This window comes from Heterodontus francisci, chromosome 2 (assembly GCF_036365525.1).
Source record: "Heterodontus francisci isolate sHetFra1 chromosome 2, sHetFra1.hap1, whole genome shotgun sequence".
In the NCBI taxonomy this organism is placed as follows: Eukaryota; Metazoa; Chordata; class Chondrichthyes; order Heterodontiformes; family Heterodontidae; genus Heterodontus; species Heterodontus francisci.
Window position 1 is genome coordinate 108,205,758 of NC_090372.1, and position 26,559 is coordinate 108,232,316.

Below are 26,559 nucleotides of genomic sequence, written 5' to 3' on the forward strand. Positions count from 1 at the left end.
TTCTAGGCACATGGGGAGGTGGTGGCATACTGGTAATGTCACTGGACTAGTAATTGAGATGCCTAAGCTAATGCTGTGGGGACGTGGGTTTGAATCCCACCATGGCAGATGGTAAAAATTTTAATTGAATTAATAAATCTAGAATTTTTTAAAAAGCTAGTCTAATGGTAACCATGAAACCATTGTTGATTGTTGTAAAAACCCATCTGGTTCACTAATGTCCTTTAAGGAGGGAAATCTGCTGTCCTTACCTGGTCTGGCCTACATGTGACTCCAGACCCACAGCAAATGTGGTTGACCCTTAATTGGCCGCTGAAGTGGCCGAGCATGCCACTTGGTTGTCAAGGGCAATTAGGGATGGGCAACAAATGCTGGCCTTGCTAGCAGCATCCACATCCCATGAAAGAATAAAGAAAAAAAATTAGGGCTAGGAGGAGGAGTAGGCCATTCGGTACTTCAAGCCTGCTGCGCCATTCAATAAGATCATGGCTGATCTGGTTGTGGTCTCAACTCCACTTTCCTGTCTGTCCCTTGACTCCCATGCACTTTTCCACTGCAATGCTGTCTGATAAAAAGGACTTTTTGAAAAAAAGTTTTTTAATCCATAAATAAATATTTTAGTATCGCAAATAAAAAATGTTAAGAATAGTTTTAGTTATTGAAACCTGATCTGATGCACAATATAAATGATAGTAAAAAAATGTGCACTTCCTCATTGCAGGAGTCATTTTTAAGTGGTATCTTTCGTTTTCTTTTTCTTATTTACCTATTATGTTTATACCTGTAGTGGTTTGCAATAGACACTGTGAAAATGGAGGTAAATGTGTCTCTCCTGATGTCTGCCAGTGCAGATCTGGCTGGTATGGTCCCACATGTAACACAGGTAGGGAACAGGGTTATTTATTCCATTAATGTTTCATATTTTCCTCCTCCTCTTTGTTGCATGGTACAAAATCTTGATGTTTCAATGAATACACCTTTTTAACTTGTGACATACAGCAGTCGATTAAATGTTTTAGTCACGGATATAGCTTTATTTTATTTACACAACCCTGGATTTAAAAAAAATAGAACTGCACATAGCAGGGCTATACCGTTGCCAGTTAATTGGTTCTAATAGGGGTCTCCAAGACAAAATGTGGCTTCAAAACTAGTTTACAACTTCATCATAAACCAGATGGATCAGTAATGGATGGCGTTTCTGCAGCATAATCGGCCTATAGTGTAGAATGACATGCAGGTTCATTATTTTTTAAATTTTCTTTCAATTCTTCAAATTTCAAGTTTTACCTTTAAGATCCAACTGTTTCTTTTAAAGGGGAGGGAAGTCTACAAGAAGTACCTTTATTCAAATGCTTCTTTGTATTTTGAGAAAAACTGTTGAGGAAAATGTTGATTGGCATTTTTAAACAGATGCTAAATTTGTCACCCTGACTTACTATGTTAGGTGATCCAAAGCAACACTGGGAACACAATCCTGCACACAAACACATGAAGGAAATCACTGTGTATCGATATGGAAGAAAAGCAATGGATGTACTTTATTTGGAGTTCAAAGTCCATATCATAACCAAACTATTATCAAATCTTCGCATGGACTTCCCTTCCAACCACTGAATCCTTTAAATTAGTTTTCATGACACTTTCAATTCATGTGTGTATTTTTGTTACTGTCTTCATTATTATTATTATAATTTTGAGTTTTCTCTTTCCCTCTCTGATTGTGAGCAGCTGTTTGCAGCCCTGTATGCCTAAATGGTGGGACGTGTATCAAACCCAACATCTGCGTGTGTCCAAATGGATTTTTTGGATCACAATGCCAAAACGGTAACATTTTAGAAACTGCAAGTATTTTGACAATATATTGTGAATAAAACATAATTAGCTAAAGCTACGTGAAACCATGATAAACAACTTGAATGTTTCTTTTGAGTAAAGTATGTAAGCGTCACAATTTACAATGACAATTACCAGAGGAGAAGCAATTTACTAAATTAGATATGAGAACATTTTAATTGGTGTACGGAGACCTAACGCAGATAAATTGATGGAAACTTTGGTAGATTAAACAACAGACCCAAAAATATTGAAATGCAGACTAAAATAATTCTGAGCAAGAGTACAGAGCAGGTGCATCAGAGATTAGATTTCCAAAGATAAATAAGATGTGGTCAGAACAATAGAGGTATATTTTGTCATTAACTCTGTTCTCATACAAATGCTTAACAAGTATTATTAAATCCTCTCTATGCTGCTACAATGTCTATGCATAGGAACAGTGGAAGCAAAATATACCCCAAAGCCTAAGACGGAAATGTTCAAAAAGTAAGTGGATGGTAAAGGAAATGCTGGGATTCAAAGAGAAAATGGTGACAATCTTGTATCTATAGAGGCAGTTGAAAGAAGAACTGGAGAAATACAGGAAAAGAATATGGAGGGAAAACTAATAGATATATAAGTATCTCAAAGCAAAAGGGATTAATAGGAATTTAAATAATGAAGGTAGGCTTATAGGGAAATAGCAGGAATTGTGCAAAAAGATTGGAAGGTAGTGAATGCTATACTTCAAAAATGAGGGGAAAAACAAACCAGGAATTTTCACTATTCACACTTTAAAACTCTTTCATAATTTTGACTATGATTATGTCATGGTTGCAGTGTTTATACACAAATGTGCTAAGCATTATAAATAAGTTTGGAGAACTGAGAGCACTAATTTAGAATGGAGGAATATGCATCCTTGACGGAAACATGGCCTCAACTGGACACATGTGGAAACTAACTATTCCGAGGTATACCATTTTTAGAAGAGTTAGCTTTAAAGAACATGATTTTTACCATTAGAAGGAACATTTGTATTGACAGTTATGGTCAGAATCTCTCTGGGTAGAGTTATAAAAGACATAGGCTGAATTTTACCAGCCCCTCGACGTCATGGGTCGCGGCAGGGGAGGCCAGTAAAATTCTACAGGAGAGACTCCCAACGTCGAGAAGGGCCTGCCGCATATTACAGGCAGTGGGGGGACCTCAGTGCACCACACCCCACCCCCCGCCACTTGGCAGCGAGGCCTTCATCTAAATATTTAAATTAACAAAAATTAGATGCAAACAAACTTACCTGCTGGCGGCGGCCATCCCACACTGATTTTACAGCCACCAAACGCAACTTGGAACGCCTTTGGAACTCTGTACGGAGTTCTGAGTCGAGAAACTGGTGGGGAGGGGGGAGAAGTAAAATTTTCAGGGCTGGGGGAGCGGGGAAAACATTTTTATTGGCTGTGGGGATGATGGGAAGGGGTTGAAGGACAAATGTTAGAACGTTGGCGGGGGTAAGTTCAGGTAGGGAATAAAGTAAGTTTTGTTAATATCGGGCATTGAAAAGACCATTGGGGGGGGTTGGGAAAGGGCCACCATCTCCTAAATATTTTTTTTTACTGTACCTTTAAAAATGTAAATCTTTGCTAACGGTGTAAAGCCCTTTAAAAATGGCGCCGCCGTTTGCGTGGTGGCACGGGACGCCGTTGCCGGGGACGCAGCAGCTGGCCCCTCTATGTCATAGGGGGTGGCTGCTCTGCTCCCTCTATTCAAATCAGTCCCCGTGCATAATATCGCGGGGACTATGCGGCGGCACTTCCATGTCAAAAGGCTGCCACTCTCACTGCGAGAGCGTGGTGCGCTGATACAATTCATCCCATGGTGTTATCATTATTGGGTGTACGTTATAGACAACTGCAGAATGAGAAATAAACTGAAGATGGGATTTGTAGGCAATTTCGAAAAGTTTGCTGTAGTTATAATGAGAGTGACTGAGGAGGAGATTTCTCGGCAATTTAGAAAAGTTTACAGAAGTTGTAATTCGGGGAACTTACGGTACACTGGGAAAAATTAAAATTTATGGTGAATCGCATAATGAGGGCTGTAAACTAAATAGTGGGGGGGAGGGTTCAGTTGCATGGAAAATTAGGAAGTCAAAGTTAAAGGAGATGGTAGGAGTGCAGGTTAGTGATGAGGCTGATTGTTACCAGAAAATAAAAGGTAGGGACAGAACGCGTGAACGTCATACTGCACCAATGAATCGTACAAGAGTAGGGAAATTTGATAATAGAACAAACTTAAAGGCTTTGTATCTGAATGCACGAAGCATTCAGAATAAAATTAATGAGTTAACAGTGCAAATTGAAACAAATGGGTATGATTTTGTGGCGATTACTGAGATGTGGTTGCAGAGAAACCAGGTTTGGGAATTGAATATCTCAGGGTACTCAGTATTTCGGAAGGATAGGCAGGAAGGAAAAGGAAGTGGTGTGGCTTTGTCAGTAAAGGAAAAGATCAGTGCTGGAGTGAGAAATGGATATAGGCACTGGAGATCAAGACGTAGAATCAGTCTGGGTAGAAATAAGAAATAGCAAGGGAAAGAAGTCCCTGGTGGGAGTGATCTATAGGTCCCCAAACAATAGTTCCACAGTGGGGCACAGTATAAACCAGGAAATACTGGGTGCTTGCAAAAAAGGTATGGTATGAATTATGGGTGATTTTAATATGCATATAGACTGGATTAATCAAATTGGCAAGGGTAGCCTCGAGGGAGAGTTCATTGAAGGTATTAGAGACTGTTTTTTGGAGCAATATGTTGTGGAACCAAGGCTCTTCTAGATTTGGTACTATGTAATGAGGTGGGATTAATTAATGATCTCAGTTAAGGATCCTCCAGGGAAGAGTGATCATAGCATGATAGAATTTCAAATTCAGTTTGAGGGCGAGAAACTGAGTCCCACATTAGCGTTTTGGAGTTAAACAAAGGTAATTACATAGGCATGAGGACAGATTTGGCCCCAGTGGACTGGGCAGGAAGACTAAAAGGTAAGACTGTTGATGAGCAGTGGCAGATGTTAAGGAGATATTCAATTTCTCCCAACTAAAATGTATTCCAGAGAGGAAGAAAGATTGTAAGAGGGGGGAGAAACATCCATCCGTGGCTAAGCAAGGAAGTTAAGGATAACATAAAGACAAAAACTATGGCATACCATATTGCAAAGGCCAGTGGCAGGCTGGATGATTGGGAAACTTTTAAAAATCAACAAAGGGTTACTAAAAATTAATAAAAAGAGCAAAGGTAAATTATGAAAGAAAACTAGCACAAAATATAAATACGGATAGCAAAAGCTTCTATAAGTATATAATAGGAAAGAGAGTAGCTAAAGTGAATGTTGGTCCCTTGGAGGTTGTGACTGGGGAGTTAATAGTGGGGAACACAGAAATGGGGGAGACACTCAATCAGTATTTTGCCTCAGTTTTCAAGGCAGAGGACACTAGTACCATCCCAATAGTAACAAGTAATGCAGAAGCTATAGAAAAGGAGGAACTTAGAACAATCATCATCACTAGGGAAAAAATACCGAGCAATCTATTGGGATTGATGGCAGACAAGTCCCCAGGGCCTGATGGCCTACATCCTAGGATCTTAAAGGAATTGGCAGCAGAGATAGTGGATCCATTGGTTATAATATTCCAAAGTTCCCTGGATGCGGGGAAGGTTCCAGTGGATTGGAAAAATGCTAATATAATGCCCTTATTCAAAAAGGGAGAGAGGCAGAAAGCAGTAAACTATAGACCACTTAGTTTAACATCTGTCATTGGGAAATTGTTAGAATCCATTATTAAGGAAGTAATAACAGGACATGTAAAAAGTCAAAACGCAATCCATCAGAGTCAGCATGGTTTTATGAAGGGTAAATCGTGTTTGACTAATTTGCTAGAGTTCTTCGAAGCAGTAACAAGTAAAGAAGGCATTTGATAAGGTGTCGTACAAAATGTTAATACACAAGGTATGATCACATGGGATTAGGGGCAATTTATTAGCTTGGATAGAGTATTGGCTAACCAACAGAAAACAGAGAGTTGGGATAAATGGGTCCTTTTCTGGTTGGCAAGATGTAACTAGTGGGTGCCACAGGGTTCGGTCCTCGGGCCCCAACTATTTTTTTACAATCTATATTAATAACTTGGGTGCAGGGATAGAAGGTACAAGAGCCAAATTTTCAGATGACACTAAAATAGGTGGAATAGTAAGTTGCAATAAAGAAATAAGAAATTTACAAATGGATATGGATAGGTTAGGTGAATGGGCCAAAATTTGGCAGATGGAGTTTAACATGGATAAGTGTGAGGTTATCCATTTTGATCGGAAGAATAGAAAGGCAAATTATTATTTAAATGGAGAGAAACTTCAGAGTGCTATGGTGCAGAGGGATCTGGGTGTCCTCGTGCATGAATCGCAGAAAACTAGTATACAGGTGCAGCAGATAAGGCAAATGGAATTTTGGCATTTATTGCTAAAGGAACAGAGATTAGAAGTAGGGAAGTGTTGCTGCAACTATACAAGGCATTACTGAGACCGCACCTGGAGTATTGCATACAGTTTTGGTCCCCTTACATGAGGAGGGATGTAGTTGCATTGGAGGCAGTTCAGAGGAGGTTCACTAGATTGATTCTAGAGATGAGGGGTTTGTCTAATGAAGAGAGATAGAGCAGTTTAGGCCTTTACTCTCTTGAGTTTAGAAAAATGAGAGGAGATCTAATTGATGTATATAAGATGATTAAGGGACTGACAAAGTAGACGTAGAGAGGATGTTTCCTCTGGTGGGGCAATCTAGAATCAGAGGTCATTGTTTTAGGATAAGGGGTAGCAGATTTAAAACAGAGATGAGGAGAAATTACTTCTCTCAAATGGTCGTGAATCTGTGGAATTCACTACCCCAGAGTGCGTTGGATGCCGGGACATTGAGTAAATTTAAGGAGGAGATAGACAGATTTTTAATTAGTAATGGGTTGCAGGGTTATGGAGAATGGGCAGGAAAGTGGAGTGAAGGCCAAGATGAGATCAGCCATGATTGTATTGAATGGTGGAGCTGGCTCGAGGAGCTGAATCTCCTGCTCCTAGTTCTTATGTTCTAAAGGGGGGAAATCTTCTTAGAATACATTCAAGACTGCTGCTTCAGTTTGCATGTCCCACAAGGGAGGATCCAGTGCTAAATCTGTTCCTAGAGAATAAAACAGAAGAACTAAGTGACCTGAAGGTAGGAGAAAGCTTTGGAAATAGTAACTATAAACTAATTATGTTCATGTTGTCAAGAAGAGAACAGTAGTAAATAGAAGTGTTGCATTGGAAATTAGGTAAATTCAATGGGAAGAAAAATACCTTAACCCAGGTTAATTTGATGGGGAAAAAAGGCAGGTTAAACAGCAGATAATAATAGGAGATAGTTTAAAAAGAGATGGGTAGATATAGGTCAAATAAATTCAGACTAGGAATAAAGAAATTATGTCAAAAGCTGACGTTACACATATAAAAATAGAGATTGGAGAATTTTTTTTAAAGAGGCATGATAAATATAGGGGTGCAATACAAAAAAAATCAGAATTATATCAAGAATGAGAGAGAAACAAAGAAGAGAAATTAGGAAGGCTAAGAGGAAGTATGAAAGAAGATTTATAATCAACATCAAATGAATTGGCAAGAGCTGTTACAAGGACTAAGAAGCAAAAGGATAGTAAAAGGAGGGCTAGAACCAATTATGATGAAGGGGGTTATGCTTGAAAGTGAAGGAATAGCAAAGATGCTCAATAGGTGCATTGGCCCAATTTTTACAGGTGAAGGTAGGGCTGTAGAAGGATGTGGACGAGCAATAACTGAAGATAAAAGAAATCAAAAAGAAACTGTACTAAAAAATATTAATAGAACAAAAATTAAATTTCACCAGGCCCGATGTTATCCATTCTCGAATTGTAAAGGAGGTAAACAAAGAGATCGCTGAGGTACTAATCATAATTTTCCAACAGTTTTTGTAAATAAGAGATTTTAGAATTAAGAATTAGAATTAGAACATTACAGCGCAGTACAGGCCCTTCGGCCCTCGATGTTGCACCGACCTGTGAAACCATCTGACCACCTCTTCCCCCTCTTTTGTCGAAGGATTGGAAATTGGCAAATGTTACACACCTATTCAAAAAAGAAGAAAGAAGTAAGCCAGGAAATTATAAGCCAGTTAACCTTGCCTGCATTGTGGTTAACTTCCACAGCTAGTTTTATGGGTCTGCATTGAGTAACATCACCCATAGGCAAGGATAAAGAAATGGAGTCAATAATTCCAGATAAAGGAACAGCACTGGCACACAAGATGGACATAGTAATCTCTTCTGTGCTGTAACTTCTATAATTTCTGGATGGAATTAGAGGCATTAGTTATGGTGAGAAAGCTAGCATTATCCTCAGAGCATTAGGCTAAACTTCAACCTTCTGTATTAATATTTATATGATTCTATAAATTTATGTGGGACTAAATAGTCCAGTTTATACAACTGGAACATAGGATCAGAGGAATAGGAGTAGGCCATTTAGCCCATCGAGCCTGCTCTGCCATTCAGTACGATCATGGCTAATCATCCACTTCAATGCCTTTTTCCCAGACTATCCCCGTATCCCTTTATGTCATTGGTATTTAGAAATCTGTCAATCTCTACTTTAAACATACTGAATGACTGAGCTTCCACAGCCCTCTGGGGTAGAAAATTCCAAAGATTCACAACCCTCTGAGTAAAGAAATTTCTACTCACCTCCATCCTAAATGGCTTCCCCCTTATTTTGAAATTGTGATCCCTGGTTCTAGACTCCCCAACCAGGGGACACATCTTACCTGCATCTACCCTGTCTATCCCTTTAAGTATTTTGTCGGTTTCAGGGAGATCACCTCTCATTTTTGTAAGTAAGAGATTTTGTCAAAGGACTGGAAATTGGCAAATGTTACATACTTATTCAAAAAAGAAGAAATGAGTAAACCAGGAGAGTATAAGCCAGTTAACCTTGCCTGCATTGTGGTTAACTTCCACAGCTAATTTTAGGAAGATATGTATCAGTAAGATCCAAAACCAATTGATTTTTGTAAATAATAAACTTCCATGAAATGCAGATAGGAAAACTTAATAAAGAACATACAAAAAAACCTTCCTCTGTAGTATTTTCACTAATTTATACAGTTACTCTGAAATAATGAAGATAGAGCCATTAAGTCGGCATCAGAGAAAAGGCAGAAATCTGCTTGCACCATGCTTTATTAATGCTGGACCCTTATTGGGGGACACTGTAAATACTTCAGATAATTGCTTGTTTTTCTTGTACTTCAATACACAATGTTTAAACTATTTTACTTTCTTTAGCAATTTGCAGTCCTCCTTGCAAGAATGGTGGTCACTGTATGAGAAATAACGTCTGTTCTTGTCCGGATGGCTACATGGGAAAAAGATGTCAGAAAAGTAAGAGTCCTGTTAAAGTTTAAATCTATTCAAGTAGTCTAACATAGGGCTGGATTTTACCGGGCTCCTGACATCAGGCTCCATGGCGGGGGTGGGGGGGAGCCGGAAGATCATTCCGGCAGAGGCCCGCCATGGAGTCCAACGCCAGGAGGGCCGAGTCCGATCTTCCTCCCAGTGGAGACGCTCTGTGGTGCTCCCTCCACCCACCACCACCACTAGGCAATGGGACCCAGCTTTGCATATTGAAAGGAGCACCATGAATACATTTAAATAAACTTACCTGGGATCTTACGGGCCTGCCGGGATCTTCAGTGCAGTGGCCAGCACTCCCATGTCTTCACTTCTCCATCTAGGGAAAGCAGGTGTGACACTGGTGGGGAGAGGGGGGAGTTAAGATTTTTAGTGCGGGGGGATGGGGAACGGGTTTAGATAATCATTCTGAGTGTAGGGGATGGTGGGAAGGGGTGAACTATGAATTTTGTACAGTCTGGAGGAAGGTCGTATTTGTAAGATAAGTGCATTTTGAGGGGAAAGGGCAGATACTTAACTTTATTGTTACTGGGGTGGGGTGGGAAAGGGGCATTAGAATTTTGTTTGCAACAGTTGGGGCAGGTGTCCCTTTAAAAATATAAATCGACCGCCAGGGCTGGCTGCCCTTTAAAAATGGCGCCTGTGCACAGGCAGCTGACACCATTGCCAGCGTCGGACAGCCCGCCCCCTCCACGTGTTTGGGAAGGTACAGGCCGACCTGGGCATTTAAATGAGCTGCCGCACGGTAGATTACGGCGGTTCAGCGGCACGCAGCCCACATGTGCGGGCCACCATTTTTTCGCCCGGGGCTCTTAAAATCCAGCCCATAGTCTCTGATCCCATTCATTCAAACAACAACAAAATAGCTCTGGGGTCTTGACATATATTTAAAACAGATCTGTTTGTGAGTTCAAAAATTAGAATGTCTGGAATGAAGGAGACAGTTCAGGTTGCTCAAATAAAAAAAACCTTGAAATTAAAGTAATTATTTTAGACTGTTCAGAATTGAATTAGATTTTCAAATCTGTAGTGCCATTTTTGCATCATTTCTGAAACAAATCTTTTCTACCTCAGTTTTATTTAAAGAATGCATTTTGTCCAGGTATTTTTCTTTATTATCTTTCATTGCATTTGTTAGCTAGCTTGACAGCACTTGTTGTCAAGATGTGCAGTCACTCACATGAACAGTATCAGGAATTGAGTACCAGGCACTGTGAAACTCTATTCTTGCATAGTTACAGCCTTGCGCATAAGAAGGGAAGTTGAAGAAGAATTTGATACCTAATACAGTGTTGTTGTTGCAGCCACAGACCCAGAGGACCATAGACATTTCTCTCCATTAGAGAGAGACAGGTGGTGATGTACAGCTTGAGGGTTACCATTCCTCAAACTTGGGGTAAGGTGAGGAGGCAGGCCTCCATGAACGATCACAGCCAGCATGGGGATTGAACCCATGCTGTTAGCCTCTTTCTGTATTACACTCTAGCTATCTAACCAACTGAGCTAACCCCACCCAATACCCTGTAATCAGGCAACATCTGAATGAAACTTCATGTTGCTATGTCATGAGAAGTATTACAAAGAATTTAGAAAATCTTCTTTGCTTCAGTCAACCATACTACCAGTGGTAAATTCTCACTTCAGTGTAATGATGCCAGCATATTCACATCTATGGTTAGAGTAGCGCCTGACACCATTTATTCAGCAAGTCACGTACCACAGAGACTTCAGCTGTGTTGGGCTGAGTGACATTTTTGATTAAGCACAGTGATTAGTGTAATTGCAAACATTGTATATACGTGGCATTTTTGTACAACTCTCTTGAGTGGGAACATATGATAATTGAGCCTTTAGGCTTAATAAGATAGTGATATATTAAAAAGAAAATATATAGCACATACAGCTGTGAAATAAAAGGATGAAGAATGAGACAGGCTAAGAAACTCAGAATTATTAATTTGTTAATAAAACCTTTCAAGAGACCTTTGATTTTTCATTTGTATAATATTTCTTAGCCATGAGAATACATCAGGAAACATCTGGCTAAAAAAGGTTATACATGTGTTACAGAGGATAAATTACTTTATATTAGCATTTGTCATATAGCAAGTGTGTTTTAAGCTCCATTGCAATGTATTCGATTACTAAGTTAGCATGCGTTACGAATCCATAACATATTGAGGGGTTCCATTGATACTTTAAATCGGGGCAGTTAAGAACATGAGAGCATAAGAAATATGAGCAGGAGTGAACCATTCAACCCTGCTTCACCATTCAGTAAAAACATGATTGATCTTCTATCTCAGCTACACCTTCCCACACTATGTCCATAGCCATTGCATCCCTTAGTATCCAAAAATCTATCAATCTCTGACTTGAACATCCTCAACAAAGCTGTCTGGGGTAGAGAATTCCAAAGGATCACAACCTTTTGAGTGAAGAAATTTATCCTCATCTCAGTCCTAAATGGCCAACCTCTTATTCTGAGACTATCACCCCTAGTTCTGGACTCCTCAGCCAAGGGAAACATCTTTCCAACATTTACCCTCTCAAGCCCTTTAAGAATTTTATATGTTCAATAAGATCACTTCTCATTCTCACCGTAGGGGGATTGGAGCCACCTGGGGGTGGGGGTGTGGGAGTGGTTAGTCGGAAGCTTCAGGGTATGGGAGATCAGACTCCTTGAGAGGGACAGATGCCAATTGCTGGGGATGCTCAGACAGGCACACTGGATCCAGCAGATAGGTATGAAGGCACTCATCTACTGGATCAGCAAGCCTTCATCTGGCTGTAGCTGCTGGGCACAGGAAACCTGGTGGACCACGTTATCATATTTAAATTGCCAACTCATTTCCTTGGAGCAGATTGGTTGTCCGTCCATCTTCCTGTCTCGGTTAAAGGTGGAAGTGGGCAGGTTGGAGGGGCATTTGGGCCAGATTCTTATTTTAAGATTTTAACCGCCCCCCCCCCCACAACGACTGACTAAACCCGTCCTTTTGTTTGTTAAAAATTCCCCCAAAGTATCCTCCCGATTCCTTATTCCCCATTATAATTTCTCCTGTCTCTGCTTCTAAGAGATCCAAGTTTACTCTCACTAATCTCTTCCTTTTTTCATATTTACAGAAGCTTTTACAGTGTGTTTTTTATCTATCTAGCGTGTTTGCTCTCATATCCTTATTTTATCTTTCTTTATCAATTCCTTCATCATCCTTTGCTGAATTTTAAAATCTTCCCAATCCTCAGATTTACTACCTATTTGGCAACATTTTAAGCCTATTCCTTTAACGTAATACTATCTTTAACTTCTCTTTTTAGTCACAGATGTACCACTTTTCCCATGGGGTTTTTAATCCCCTAAGGGAATGTATATTTATTGCAAATTATGAATTAATTCTTCAGATTTTGCCATTGCTTATCTACCATCATGGGCTGAATTTTACCAGCCGCTTGACGCCATGGGTCGCGGCGGGAGGGCCCATAACATTCTGCGGGGAGAGGCCCGCCTCAACCCCCAACGTCGAGAAGGACCCTCCGCATATTACCAGCGGTGGGGGGACCTCAGTGCGGAAAGTGGCGGGGCCTTCACCTAATATGTAAATTAACCTAAATTATATGTAAATGCACTTACTTGCTGACAGCGGCTGTCCCACGCAGATTTTACAGCTGCCGATCATACCTCGTGCACCTTCGGAACTCCTTATGGAGTTCCGAGGCGAGAACCTGGTGGAGAGGGAGAGGAATAAAATTTTCAGGGCGGGAGGGGTGGGGGTGGGGGCTGAACACTTTATTGGCTTGAGAATGGTGGGAAGGGGTTGAAGGGCAAATGTTAGAAGGTTGGGGGGGCGGAGTTCAGGTAGAGAATAAAGTGAGATTTGTTTATATCGGGCAGTGAAAAGACCATTTGTGAGGTTGGGAAAGGGCCTCTATCACCTAAGTTTTTATTAAATAAAAATTAATTATAATGCACCTTTAAAAATTTAAATCTTTGCTCAGGGTTTGAGGCCCTTTAAGAATGGCAACAGCACCTGCACGTTGCCGCAGACGCGGTTGCTGAGGACACGGCGGCCGCCCCCTCTATGTCAACGCTGGCCGCTCCGCCCCCTCTATTTAAATCAGCCCCCGCGCGTAATATCGTGGTGGCTGTGGCGGCACTTCCATGTCGGAAGGCCGCCCCTCTCGCAGCACACTGCGGCAGAGCATGGCATGCTGATAACATTCAGCCCCATTTCTTTTTATCTAGTTTCCGAATTTGCTTTGTTCAGACTTAAGGCCCTAGTTTCAGACTTAACTATTTCACTCTCAAACTCTTATAAAATATTATGATCACTCTTCCACAGAGACTGCATTACTTCAAGATTATTAATTAATTCAGTCTCATTAGATAATACCACATCTAAAATAGCAAATTCCCTAGTTGGATCCTTGAGATACTGTTCTAGAAAACTATCTTGAATGCTTTCCATGAACTCGTCCTCCACACTGCAAATTTGGTTTGACCAGACTATATGAAGAATAAAGTCCCTCATAATTACTGTATTACCCTTGTTACATGCACATCTAATTCCTTGATTTATACTCTCCCTGACTCTACAATTACTGTTCGGGGGCCTCTGAACTTCTATCATCAATGTTTTCTGCCTGTTGTTGTTTCTTAGCTTCACCCAAGCTGATTCTACATCTTGATTTTCCAAGCCAAGATCCTTTTTCTGGGCTGTATCTATCCCATCATTTATTATCAGGGTTACCCCTGCACCTTTTACATTTTGCCTGTCTCATCTAAAAGTCAGGTATCCTGGAATATTAAGTCCTAACCTTGATAACTCTGCAACTAGAGGCAGGATTTTTGTTTTGAGATCAAAACCCCGATATCAGGATCAGATGCGGGTCCCAACTCAGTTCCAACATGATTTTCCAAGGAATGGGCAATAAATAGCCAGAGGGCATGCTTGCTGTCCAATTACGGACAGCAGTTGGGTTCCAACACTGGAATATCAATAGGAGGCCGTCCTGCACTGAGGGATCGGCAACCTGCTATTGCAGGTAAGGGAGAGAGAGGGCACCTCAAGATGGAGGTGCCTTCCTAGCAGTTTTGAAAGTTATGAAAATAAAAACGGTCACAGCTGCCAGTCTGCTATTGTGGAGGGGGAGCCCCTCCAGAGGGCAGCCTGCAGCCTCAGCTGTGAGCATCTTTCTGCACCGGCAGCAGGGGGTGTGAGGGTCTTTAAATTATTCTGGAGCACTGCAGCACCCCCCCCCCCCACACCGGCCTCCCAACCCACACCCGGGACCCAAGACGTCACCACCCCCCCAAACGACCACACCTGCCTCACCGGGGCAAAATCAATCTCACTGGTGAGACATGTCCAACTTACCTTCCCTGCTGGCTCCATGGCGTCAGCTGGGCAGCAGTCCCAGCAGTGGCCACCGCTCCCGGTGGCGCTGCTGGGACTAAGTGCTGCCGGCCTGCTGATTGGCTGGCAGCTCACTGAGGCGGGACTTCCTCCTTCAAGCGGGTGAAAGTCCCTCCTTGGGACAAGTAAAGCCCGGGGATCCGTAAAATGCGGGACGGATCCCCGGGCTAGAGGGAAGTGGGTTCGCCTCCGACTTTTATGTCGGTGATGAATTCCCGTCTGCCGAAGGTAAAATCCAGCCCTATGTCTCCATTATGTCTATTAGATCAAAACCAATAATTTGTGTCTGTGCTGTTAACTCATCTATTTTCTGTGAATGTTTCATGCATTCAAGTATTGTGCCTTTAGCTTTAACATTTTCCTATTTTCTTATTTCACCTTAGTCTCTAATACGCCATTTCTTTATTGAGCTCTCTTCCCTTCCTACCCCACTCTGCTTATTTTTACACAAATTGCTATTCTTTGCAGTGTCTTGATATTTCTCTAATTGCTTTTGAATTTACTCTTTCCTGAATCCTCCCACTACTTCCTTCATTAGTTTAAAGCCCTTTCTACTGCCCTAGTTATTTGATTCACCAGTTCAAATGGAGCCCATCTCAATGGAACAGTTCCCTCTTTCTCCAGTACTGATAGCAGTGCCCCATGAATTGACCCCCTGCCTTCCATGCCACTTTTTCAGTCACGCATTTAACCTTCTGATCTGTTGGTCCCTATGCCAATTTGTGCATGGCTCAGGTAACAATCCAGAGATTATTAACTATATTTCCATTTCATCTGAACCAGAGAATATATTGCACCTTGAAACATGTTCCAGCCTGGATTATTGTTTATAATATGTGTATGTACACGAAACTCATACAGTTTGGACTTTTGTTATTGTAGGTTTTAAGTAAGGCAAAATTCAGAGGGATGAGAAATTAATTGAACTTTATTTAGAGATGCAGCACTGAAACAGGCCTTCGGCCCACCGAGTCTGTGCCGACCAAGAACCACCCTACAGTAATCCCATATTACCTACCACCTACCTACACTAGGGGCAATTTACAATGACCAATTTACCTATCACCTACAAGTCTTTGGCGGTGGGAGGAAACCGGAGCACCCGGCGAAAACCCATACGGTCACAGGGAGAACTTGCAAACTCCGCACAGACAGTACCCAGAATTGAACCCGAGTCCCTGGAGCTGTGAGGCTGTGGTGCTAACCACTGCGCCACTGTGCCGCTCTTCTAATGGGCAAAACCATAGACAAACAGTGAGAATTAATGAAAGATGTATGTGGTATGATACAAAACCAGAACATGGCCCTAAATTGCAAAAGCTCCACTTATATAGTTAAGCAACCATGGTCGACAAATGAGCTAAGAAAAGGAAAGACTTGTACAAATGCAAGGAAACGTGGAAATCCAGCACTGAGAGCTATAAAAAGCATCAAATCAAGATTGCATCTATGGAGAGGAAAACAGATTTAACATTTCAGGTCTCTGTGACCGATCTGAAACGTTAACTCTGTTTTTTCTCTCCACAGATGCTGCCTGACCTGCTGAGTATTTTCAGCATTTTCTGTTTTTGTTTCAGATTTCTAACATCTGCAGTATTTTGCTTTTGTATCAAATCAAGATTCTTGTATTCATTTTCACATTGCTCCACACCCCAACCCTACCCTATTTGTTGAAATTTTCTTCAGCTATATGTCCAAGCCCACATTCTCCATTCCTCTGATTCTGGATTACTGCTTCTCTGTCACTCTCCTCATCATCAGAGATTGATCTTATAGCCATTAGAGGCTGGATTTTAACAGACCCCCCCGACGCGGGGGTCGTGGCAGGGAGGCCCAGAAAATACCTCCGGGAGAGGCCCGCTTACAGGCCTCAACGCCGGAAACGCCCCGCCCCATGTTACTGGCGGCAGTGAGGCCTCGTGGCGGCCCCCCGCCGCTCAGCAACAGGAACCTAATTAAAATATTTTAATTTATTTAAATTACATGTATAAAGACCTACCTTGACGCGACAGCCATCCCGCTCCAATATTCCGGCCAGTTGCAGGAATTCCCGCGCCTTTGGATATCTGTTCAGCGATCCAAGGCTGAACACTGGTGGGGAGAGGCGAGCGGGAAAAACTCTTGCTATTGGTTGAGGGGATGGTAGGAAGGGGTTGAAGGTTAAAGTGAAGAAAGTTCGGGAGAGGGAAAAGACGGAATCGAGAGTTGACTTTTCAGGGAAGAGAGGGCAGTTAATAAATTGGGTAGTCATTGTGGGGTGGGAGATGGGTTTGAAACTGCTAATAAAGTTTAAAATTTATTTTTTACAGACTGTACATTTAAAAATTTAAATGGATCTGAAGGGCTTGAAGCCCTTTAAAAATGGCGCCTGCGCGATGGCGCCAGATACTGTTGCCGGGGATGGAGCACCCACCCCCTCTATGTCATCAGGGGTGGGTGTTCTGCCCCCTCCATTCAGCCCTATGTTTCTGCCCATTGAAATGCCTTTCTAAAATCATTTCACCTTATGTAATGAGGAGCTGCCACCATGTAATGAGGAACTCGCTACCATGTAATGAGTTCTTTTTATGTTGTCTGATGCAACATAAATGAGATGCAGAGTTCAGCCGGTTGAAGATCTCAAACAGGTTTATTTACAGCTAAACAAGTATACACAGTACAGAGCAAATTATTTACAGAACCTGCCCCGAGGTGTTAAAGTAGCAGAGTGACTCTGGCTTGTAGTCACATGACTATGTCCTGGTATTTATCTCATTAGCATACTAAGATCTTAAAGGGACATCACTCTTAAAGGCAATCACACAACATCCCCTTTATTTCCAAAGATAGGTCTCGTATGCTAAAAGTAAATATATATAAAGTTAGATAACATCAAAATTATTTACACATGGATAGATATTGTGAAATGTACAAATACAGAGGCTCAAAAGTCCATGTATCGTCTCGGTGGTTTGACAACTCTTGCTCGGAGTTTGCGTCTCATCTGTTGCTGTTCTTTCTGAAGGTTCTTCCTCTCTGCATTCACTCTCTGTTGCTCTGCCTTCAGCCTGCTAATATACTCTGGTGCTTTTCTCAAGATGACCACTTTTGGGGCCTTGTCACTCTTGGAAAGTTCCGGAACCTCATCTCAAAGAACCAACAGACAATGCTTCAACTCATTCCTCCTCTGCCTCCTCAGAACATTTTGTGCCCTTCGCCTCTCCTCATCCTCTGCATCTGAAGGCTTGGGCTCAAGGTTGAGGACTTGTTGGGGGAGGAGTACTTGGTCTCTTGGAGAGACCTGTCCGTTCTGGCTCATTGTGGTGCTGGCAGTTCTCAAGAGAGCAGAAGTGAAGGTGCAGCATAATTGTGCTGTTGTTGGGTTTCGAGATTGCACCATTTGTTGCTGGCCTGAGTCTCCATGTGGGTTCCGGTCCTTGGAGATTTCCCTTATCAGTGCTCTCGTGGATAGTTATGATGTCAAGGTTCTTACACGCTGGTAATCCTGCCACTGTTGGTCCGTTCATGTCGCCTAGGTAGAATATTTATGGTTTCCATGCCGACTTACCATCGCTGCATTGCATTGTTAGTGTGCCACTGCAAGGGATGGGTGACCCGTTGTATGCAGATAATTTGGCAGTTGTCGTTTGTATCATTGATTTCCAATGACTCCAGTATATATCCTTCAGGATTCAGACTGGTAGGAAATTTGCATGAGCGCTGATGTCAATCTTTACCCTCATTGGATGTTTGCCAGCTTTCTTTGGGCACATGATGTTAATAGTGGCGAAAGCTTCCAGTTGCTTGACTTCATCAACATGATGGGCTGAATTTTACCAGCCCCTCGACGCCACAGGTCACGGCACCAGGGCCAGTAAATTTCTGTGGGAAGAGGCCCGCCTCTACATGCAATGTCGAGAAGGGACCGCTGCGTATTACCGGCTGCGGGGGGACCTCAGTGCAGCTCCCCCTGCTGCCTGGCGGCGGGCCATTAATCTCCATATCTAAATTAACATTCATGATATTCTAATTAACTTACCTGCAGACGGCGGCCTTCCCACGCCAATTTTACAGCCTCCGTTCAGCCTTCGCACGGAGTTCCAAGGTGAGAATCAGATGGGAGGGTGGAGGAATAAAATTTTCAGGGCGGGAGAGGTGGAGGTGTGGGGAAAACAATTTTGATTGTATGTGGGGATGATGGGAAGGGGTTGAAGGACAAATGTAAAGAGGTTGAGAGTGAAAGTGCGGGTTGGTAATAAAGTTTCTTTTTCTGCTAATGTCCTGTAAAAACACATTGTGGGGGAGAATGGGAAAGGGCCTCCATTATGTATGTAATTTTTATTAAATAATCCTTCACAATATTCCTTTAATAATGTAAATGTCTCCTAAGGGCTTGCAGCCCTTTAAAATTGGTGCTGGCGCCTGCGCGGTGGCACCGGACGCTGTTGCCAGGGACGCGGAGGCCGTCCCCATACATCATCAGGGGCTGCTGCTCTGCCCCCTCCCTTTAAATGAGCCCCCACATGTAATATCGCAGAGACTTCTCAGTGGCACTTCTGTGTTGGAAGGCCGCTGAGTTGAAAGCGCGGCGCCATGGAGCATGGCGCACTGACAAAATTCAGGCCGATGTGTCAGGTTCACAATGTGGAACGCATGTTCGTCTTTTGGCTGAGAATTACGCTTCTCTGAGTCTTGTCTCAGGTCTGTTTCATAGTGTACTTCATGTATCGGCTTGTGATTATGCGGGTCTGTGGCGCTTTCCTTGCTGCTGTTGCCCTGTTGTCTGTTTGTTTATGTCTCACCATGACTTCTGGCTGTGCCTTCGGAGCCAGAATTCCTGTATAGGCGAGCCCAGTGTCCTTTTGCACCGCACACCTTGCACAAGTCTTGAAATGCAGGACAACGTTGTCATGAGTGGAACCAACCACACTTACCACACAGCATGCTTGCTCTTTTCGACCTGCTTATCGTGCCGATCCTGTTGGCTGCACCTAGTGCTTGCAGGTGCTGTTGTCCAGCTACAATGGCTTCGTGTTTCCTTCCATCTTCCAGCAATGCATAAATACTGTGATGCTTATTTTTCCCCAAGAGGTCCTTTTAAAATGCTTCAATGGGTGTTGATACAATCACCAACTCCATTATTCGTTCCGACAACTCAGTTTCTGAGAAGTCACATTCGTTGCCCTTATTATAGCATCTACTGACGAACTGGTCTATTGATTCCTGTGGCTGTTGCCTGTAGGATATCAATTCCAGGCTGTGAATTCTAAAATTCACTCTAGTCTGAACTGATCTTCTAGCACTTTCCATATCTTTGCGGGATCTTTCTGATCCTCATCAGCTAAGCCTGAGGTATTGATTCTGTGCAATCCCTCATTTACAACTGCTATTATTTTTACAGTCTGTTTTTCTGGTTCTGTAATCCCTTGGTCTGTAAAGCATAACTGCATTCTCTGTTTGAAAAGCTGAAACTCAGACAGGATATCTATGGTCTTCCAGTTCATGCTGGGAAATTTTTCTGCTGTTCTTTTACTTAAAACTTGCTTTAAGACTTGGTTTGTGACTTTGTACTGCTTTCCCTTTAAAAACTCTCTCGGCTGCTTTGATTGAGATGAGCAGGTGTTTAGCAGTGCTTGTCTGTTTATCTAGCTTCCAGCACTCTAGTCTATCTGGTTACACAGCTATACAATAGGCATTTCAAGAGCTTTTTTTTCTCTGCTAGAGTTTGTTTATACTGCCATTCAATAGGCAATTCTTCACACTTGAGTGGTTTTATTTTTTTTTAACTTTGGCTGTGTGAATGGAGGATTCTCACATGTTTTGCTGTTGTACGCCTCCTGTAATGGTGCTGACTTCAATCACCTTGGGGAGCCTTTGAAAACTATTGATCAGCCTAAGATAGGGATTGGGATTTCCCTGTTTTTTTCTTTTACTGAGCATTTTTTTTTTTAAATCAACTTTGCAAGCACCTCAAAGCTTTTTTTTTAATGGGGATTCCTGGACCATTGGGACAATGACTCACCCGATCGCAGTGATTGATTTTCAACCTACCGTTCAGTGCTCTGTCTTCTACAGCTTGAGGTAAGTGTTTTCTTCTTTCCCTATGATCTTCAAACTTATACTTTGTTTTCTCACCACAACTGCCACCATGTAATGAGGAGCTGCCGCCATGTAATGAGGAGCTGCCACCATGCAATGAGGAACTGGCTACCATGTAATGATTTATATTTATGTTGTCTGATGCAACATAAATGAGATGCGTGGAGTTCAGTTGGTTGAAGATCTCAAACAGGTTTATTTACAGCTAAACTATTATACACAGTCCAGAACTATTTACAGAACCTTCCCCTAAGTGTTACAGTAGCAGAGTGACTCTGGCTTGTAATCACATGACTACATCCTGGTACTTAGCTCATTAGCATACTAAGATCTTAAAGGGACATCACTCATAGAGGCAATCACACAACATCTTGCTACTTGTGTATCTATAAAAAAAAACTCACTTGCTCTTGTTCCCTCCTTCAAATTCCTTTACTTCCTCTCAGTATCTCCCTCCCCCTTTGTAAAACATATTGTTTTAGATGAGCAATGGAGTATAAGTATATATTGTTATATATGACACAGTTCTTTCTTTTAAAGGTATCTGTGAGCCAATGTGCATGAATGGAGGAAAATGTGTGGGTCCTAATATCTGCTCTTGCATGTCAGGATGGAGGGGGAAAAGATGTAACATACGTAAGTCAGAATTTTAATGTAGTTCCTAATGCACATTCATGCTGATATTATTGAGAGATGTAGGCCAGATCAAGTTTTCTACTCCTCAAAGCACTGCACTTTAAATTTTGTGTTTTTGACAAAGTTGTTTTGAATTACAAGCACTGTATCTTTCAAACATTGTATATCTGCTTTTTAAATCTATTAAAATTGATTTAAATTGAAGCAGTAATCAACATCTTCTCATGCTGTGCCAATTTAGCTGTCTGTCTACAGAAGTGCAGGAATGGAGGAGAGTGCATAGGTCCCAGCACTTGCCATTGTGTGCCTGGATGGGAAGGACTGCAGTGTCAAATACGTAAGCCGCTTTCAAGACAATTGCTTGTACCATTCTCGTTTTCACATTCTGACGGTGCTTGCCAGTTCCGGAAATGTGTCGAATACATTTGATAGTAGCTGGAAATGTGATGACAAACAAATGTAGTTATCTTAGCTGTTCCTTTCTTGTTTTCTCCTCAAGCAGTTAAATTCAACAACTGATGTTAAAATCATTGCATGAAAGAACCCCAAAATTCCAAATACAAAATTGCATAAGAGTTCTGGTAGTAAGTCTGGAGATGTGTGTTCCCATGCTTTGCACAACCAAATCTGGCAGAATTTCATGGGTCAGCTCATTTTCAAGTAAATAAAAGGATCTCCAATACAAATCCCTAGTAAACTGTGCAGAGGATGCAAAACAGAGACCAGGGGGCCCATGTTGTCCTGGTCCCATGCCATTTGTCTGATGCGGGGAAGGCCAAAGACAGCCTTCCTGCCCAAGCCAATTGAGGCCCTTGTGGCCAATGAATGTCCACTTAAGGGCAGCTTTCTGCCTCAGCTTCAATTTTACTGAAGTCAGAGGGGCCTGCCAGGTAAGACCTGGCAAACACCTAACAGGCTCGGAGGGCGGGGGGGCGATGGCTCCCAGAGGGCCCCCCGCAGCGATGGCCACCCTGGTGACTTGACACCCCCTCACCCTCACCATCCAACCCCCCTCCCCCTCGCCGGGGCCTGCCTGTCTGGCCGGCGACCCTGTTCCACTTACCTGCATCCCCGGAGTCTCCGACATCTTGTTCACTGCAAGCCTCCTGCAATACTGGCTGTGGCCACTGCTCCCAGTGGCATTGCTGGTACTGAAGCGCTGCCGGCCATCCGATTGGCCAGCAGCTCTGGAGGCAGGAGCTCATCCCTTAAAGGGAAGGCATCCCTGACAGTGGGCAGTTAATTGATTGCCTGTTGTGAAATTCCAGCAAGGATCTGACGGAGGCCAAGGCAGGGTCTCCCCCTGTCTTCCAGCCTGCCCCCGGAATACATGTCGCTGAGATAAAATCCTGGTCTATGACTGCAGTCTTTAAAATGCCAAGTCTGAATGGAGATTGCACCAACAGGATGGGAGCAGCAGGTAAATAGGAAAGTGTTTGGCTCAATCAGTTCACTATCAGGTAGCTACACCAGACTTTGTGCCCATTTTCAATAATGTCTTTCATTGGAGGATCTGTTATAGACAGCCGAAAAAGGAACAAAGGCGTTGCAAAGAGAAACAAAAGAGTTTCAGTGAGACTGACCTCAAAAAGAGAAGGAGAGACTGACAAATTTCCATGGGAGGAAGGTGTAAAAAATGTCTCGTGCCATGTGGAGGAAGAGGGCACTGGCACCGTTTGCCAATTCTTTCATCAACAGAACTGCAGACCACAAGAAGTTCAATGATTTGACCAGAACAAGCAAAGTAACACATGGTCATTCTCTCCTTTCTTCCTTAGATAGCCTGGACACTCTTCGTCCTCTAAAGTCAAGATCTTTACAACTAACCTATCACAGTGCAATCTGATTAAGGTGGCCACAGACAAAAAATCTTACAGTATGTACTGCTATCGCCCCTAAGAGCATTTATTTGCAAGCAGAAGCTTAAAGGTTGTACCTCCATGTCAGCAGGGCGATACCACCACAACTGTTGCATCAGCTGTCCAGTGTCATCTGGAGACACCCTTCAATTGCTAACCTTAATTCACTCAATCTTTTTCCAGGAGGGAAATGTGTGCAATGTATGTGTGAGGCTGGCAATCCGAGGTGACATTCCTCCCTTTAAAGAGTTCAGCCCCTATGAGGAGCCGGCCATGGGAGCTTTTGCAAGGCACTCTGCTTTAGCTGTGGGAGATAGCAAGATCAGTGGCACAGCGTTGGTGTCAGGTTAGTGGATTCAGACTTACACAGCTGCAACGACATCGCTGTGAAGCAGCGCAGAGCCACAAACACCCACGTACTTTTCTATTTCCTTAATTTAGAGGAGTTATCCTCACCCTCCTTTTCTGCTGATCCATCAAAGTAACAGGCAGCATGATAAGGAAGATGGTGAGGAGAGGAGGAGCAAGAAGCAGAACAAAAGAGAAGGATTTTTTTCATTGTCCACTGTGAAGGTGACAATGCCAATGAGGATGCCGATAAAGAGGGAGAATATGTAAAAGTCAATCCTACCCATGAATCCCTGGACCAAGATCCTACCGCAGGTTCTTCTGCCAGAACCTCCTCAATCTCACCTCCTTTATCACTTGTTTTATCACTCCCACACACCAGCTCTGATACATATTCGAGGTGACACCAGACTGCACAGGTAGAACCTCCAGAGATGCAGCCAGTAGTGGCTCCATCCCAGAAGCAAACTACTACATTAGTCCCAGAAGTCATGTATCACATCAGCAGCCAGCCAACATCAGGTGGTACTGATCTTCAAGTTGCACATAGGAGATCCACTAGATCAAGAGAAAGAAAGTCACGTGTAGTCATCCAGGGTTGCACAGTGTGAAGAGATAGTAGGTAAGTGGCTCTTCACTTCAGAGCTTCTTGTACTAAAAGAGGTGTACATATGTTGTGCTTTGTTGTTCATTGATTACAGTCATAAAGGAAAGGGTGCATTATTTCATGCTAACTTATTTATCATCAATATGGTCTTATGGGGAAAAGAGGATGAGTACTGAATTGAAAGATCAGTGATCAATTCTGTTCTGATGCGCATTCTAGCAGTCACTGAGGTGTCTGGATGATGTGCTCCTCCATCCACTACATGTACTTCTGCCTCCAAAACAATTAGGGCTACCTCTTCAGATTTATCTGCAACCAGTTCTTATTATATGGTGAAGTTGTGCACAGTAGGCTACAACAAGGTAGCGCACATGAGCTGGAGTATACTACAGAAGCCTTTTTTGCTTACCAAAGCAGAAAATGTGCCCCTAGAAGACCCTGATGGTTGTCTTGATTAGCACTCTGGTAGAGGCATATGCTACATTGTAATGCTCTTCTTCTGTTCATGCAATCCTTAGTGGGGTCATTATACGTGGGAGCGCGAATTATGCTTTGTCACCCGCAGGCCATCCATTGTAATGATCTCCTTCCTTCAAGAGCTTACTGAAGACCAAAGGATGAATGCATCATAACAACTTCTAATCTCACTTTGACATGCAGGATTCCTTGCAAGTTGCCACGCAATCTGTATGTTCATGAAGTGTAAGTCTTTTATGCTGAGGAAGGTGAAGTGGTTTAGAGCTCATGTCTTGGATCCTGGACTTTGGAAAAGCCACAAACCCCATAAAACTGAATGGCCCTACCTCACTGCTGACTTGCAGTAATGTCAAATTGGATGAATTCAACAGATTGAAAAGTGCATGAGTTAATGATAAATATGTGCTCGATTCCCCCATGGCTGCCTGAAATAACCTAATGCCATAAAAGTGGACTATGGTCATGACCTTCATAGCCACAGAGAGAGCAGTGAGGGAAAATTTCTGTGGCTGCACGTCATTACCATTTCAGTGTCCCCCACCATAAAAGTCAAGTGCGTTACTGTTTTCCAGGAACTCCACAAGACCAGCCATATAAATTGCATGTACTAGAGCAGGTCGAAGGCTGGGTAATCTGGTGAGTGGCTCAACTCTGACTTTACAAAGCCTCTCCATCATCTACAAGGCACAATTCAAAAAGTGTGATGGAATATTCTCCAGTTTTCTGGATGGATGCAGTTGCAACATCACTTAAAAAGCTTTACATCATCCAAGACAATGCAGTTCACTTGATCGGTAATTCATCTATTAGCCTAAACATCCACCAACTCCATCACCAACATACCATGTTTCCAGTGTGTACCATCTGCAATATGCACTGCAATAACTTGACATGGCTTCTTTGACAACACCTCCCAAACCCGCGACATTCCCCAACTAGAAGTACATGGGTAGTGGATACACGTGAACATCATCACCTCCAAGTTCCCCTCCAATTCATACACCATCCCAATTTGGACACATATTGCCGTTCCTTCATCATTGCTGATTCAAAAACTTGGAACTCCCTACATAACAGCATGTGAGAGCACATGGACTGTCGTGTTTCAAGAAGAAGGCCCACCAATATCTAGGGCAACTAGGGATGGGCAACAATTATTAGCCTTTTAGCAATGCCCACATCTCAAAAATGAATTTTTAAAAAATGGCAAACAGATCGTGGGATGATCCAAATTACATTTGGAATCTCAGGGAAACAGTTTCTGCCCCAAAATTTATCAGAAAGAGATTCCCCCTCAATTTTCTGGTCAGAAAAAGATGAGTTTCCCCAATTTTATGCTGCGGATCTGCCATGAAATGGAAGTGGCATGGAAATTTGGAACCAGGATTGTTTTAAAATTTTCTATTTGCTTGGTACGTCCCAAATACAAAATATTCTATGAAACAATATGATTAAGTTGTCCCCTCCCCACATACATTCCTTATTATTTATAGTATGACTTCCGTCATGCAGGCCCCCACCTGCCAAGAATGAGGCATATTAATTTTGTCATATGAACGTTGATTTTAAACTGTTACTGGAGTGAAGAAAGGATTTGTTAAAAAAATAACCAGACACTTGGCTGGAAAAACATTTTTGCATACTAACATTCAGTGCTTGGCGAGACAAAGGGGCTATTCCCTGCTCCAATTTACCCACAATGGACTTTGAGCACCAGGTATTGTGTGTAAGAAGAGACATTCCAGGATCGGCTAAGACAAGAGAATCCACAACCGACGTGGTCAGACCAGCCAGTCACATGACT

General features: G+C 42.5%; 1 protein-coding gene across 1 annotated transcript in view; it reads left to right on the plus strand.

Moving 5' to 3' along the window:
- vwde (von Willebrand factor D and EGF domains) overlaps positions 1–26,559 on the plus strand; it is a 306,182-nt gene that overhangs the window by 274,390 nt on the left and 5,233 nt on the right. The window contains exons 29-33 of the mRNA XM_068052969.1: positions 788–883; positions 1,732–1,827; positions 9,214–9,309; positions 21,369–21,464; positions 21,706–21,801. Coding sequence (XP_067909070.1) covers positions 788–883; positions 1,732–1,827; positions 9,214–9,309; positions 21,369–21,464; positions 21,706–21,801 — 480 coding nt within the window. The remainder of the gene's footprint in view (positions 1–787; positions 884–1,731; positions 1,828–9,213; positions 9,310–21,368; positions 21,465–21,705; positions 21,802–26,559) is intronic.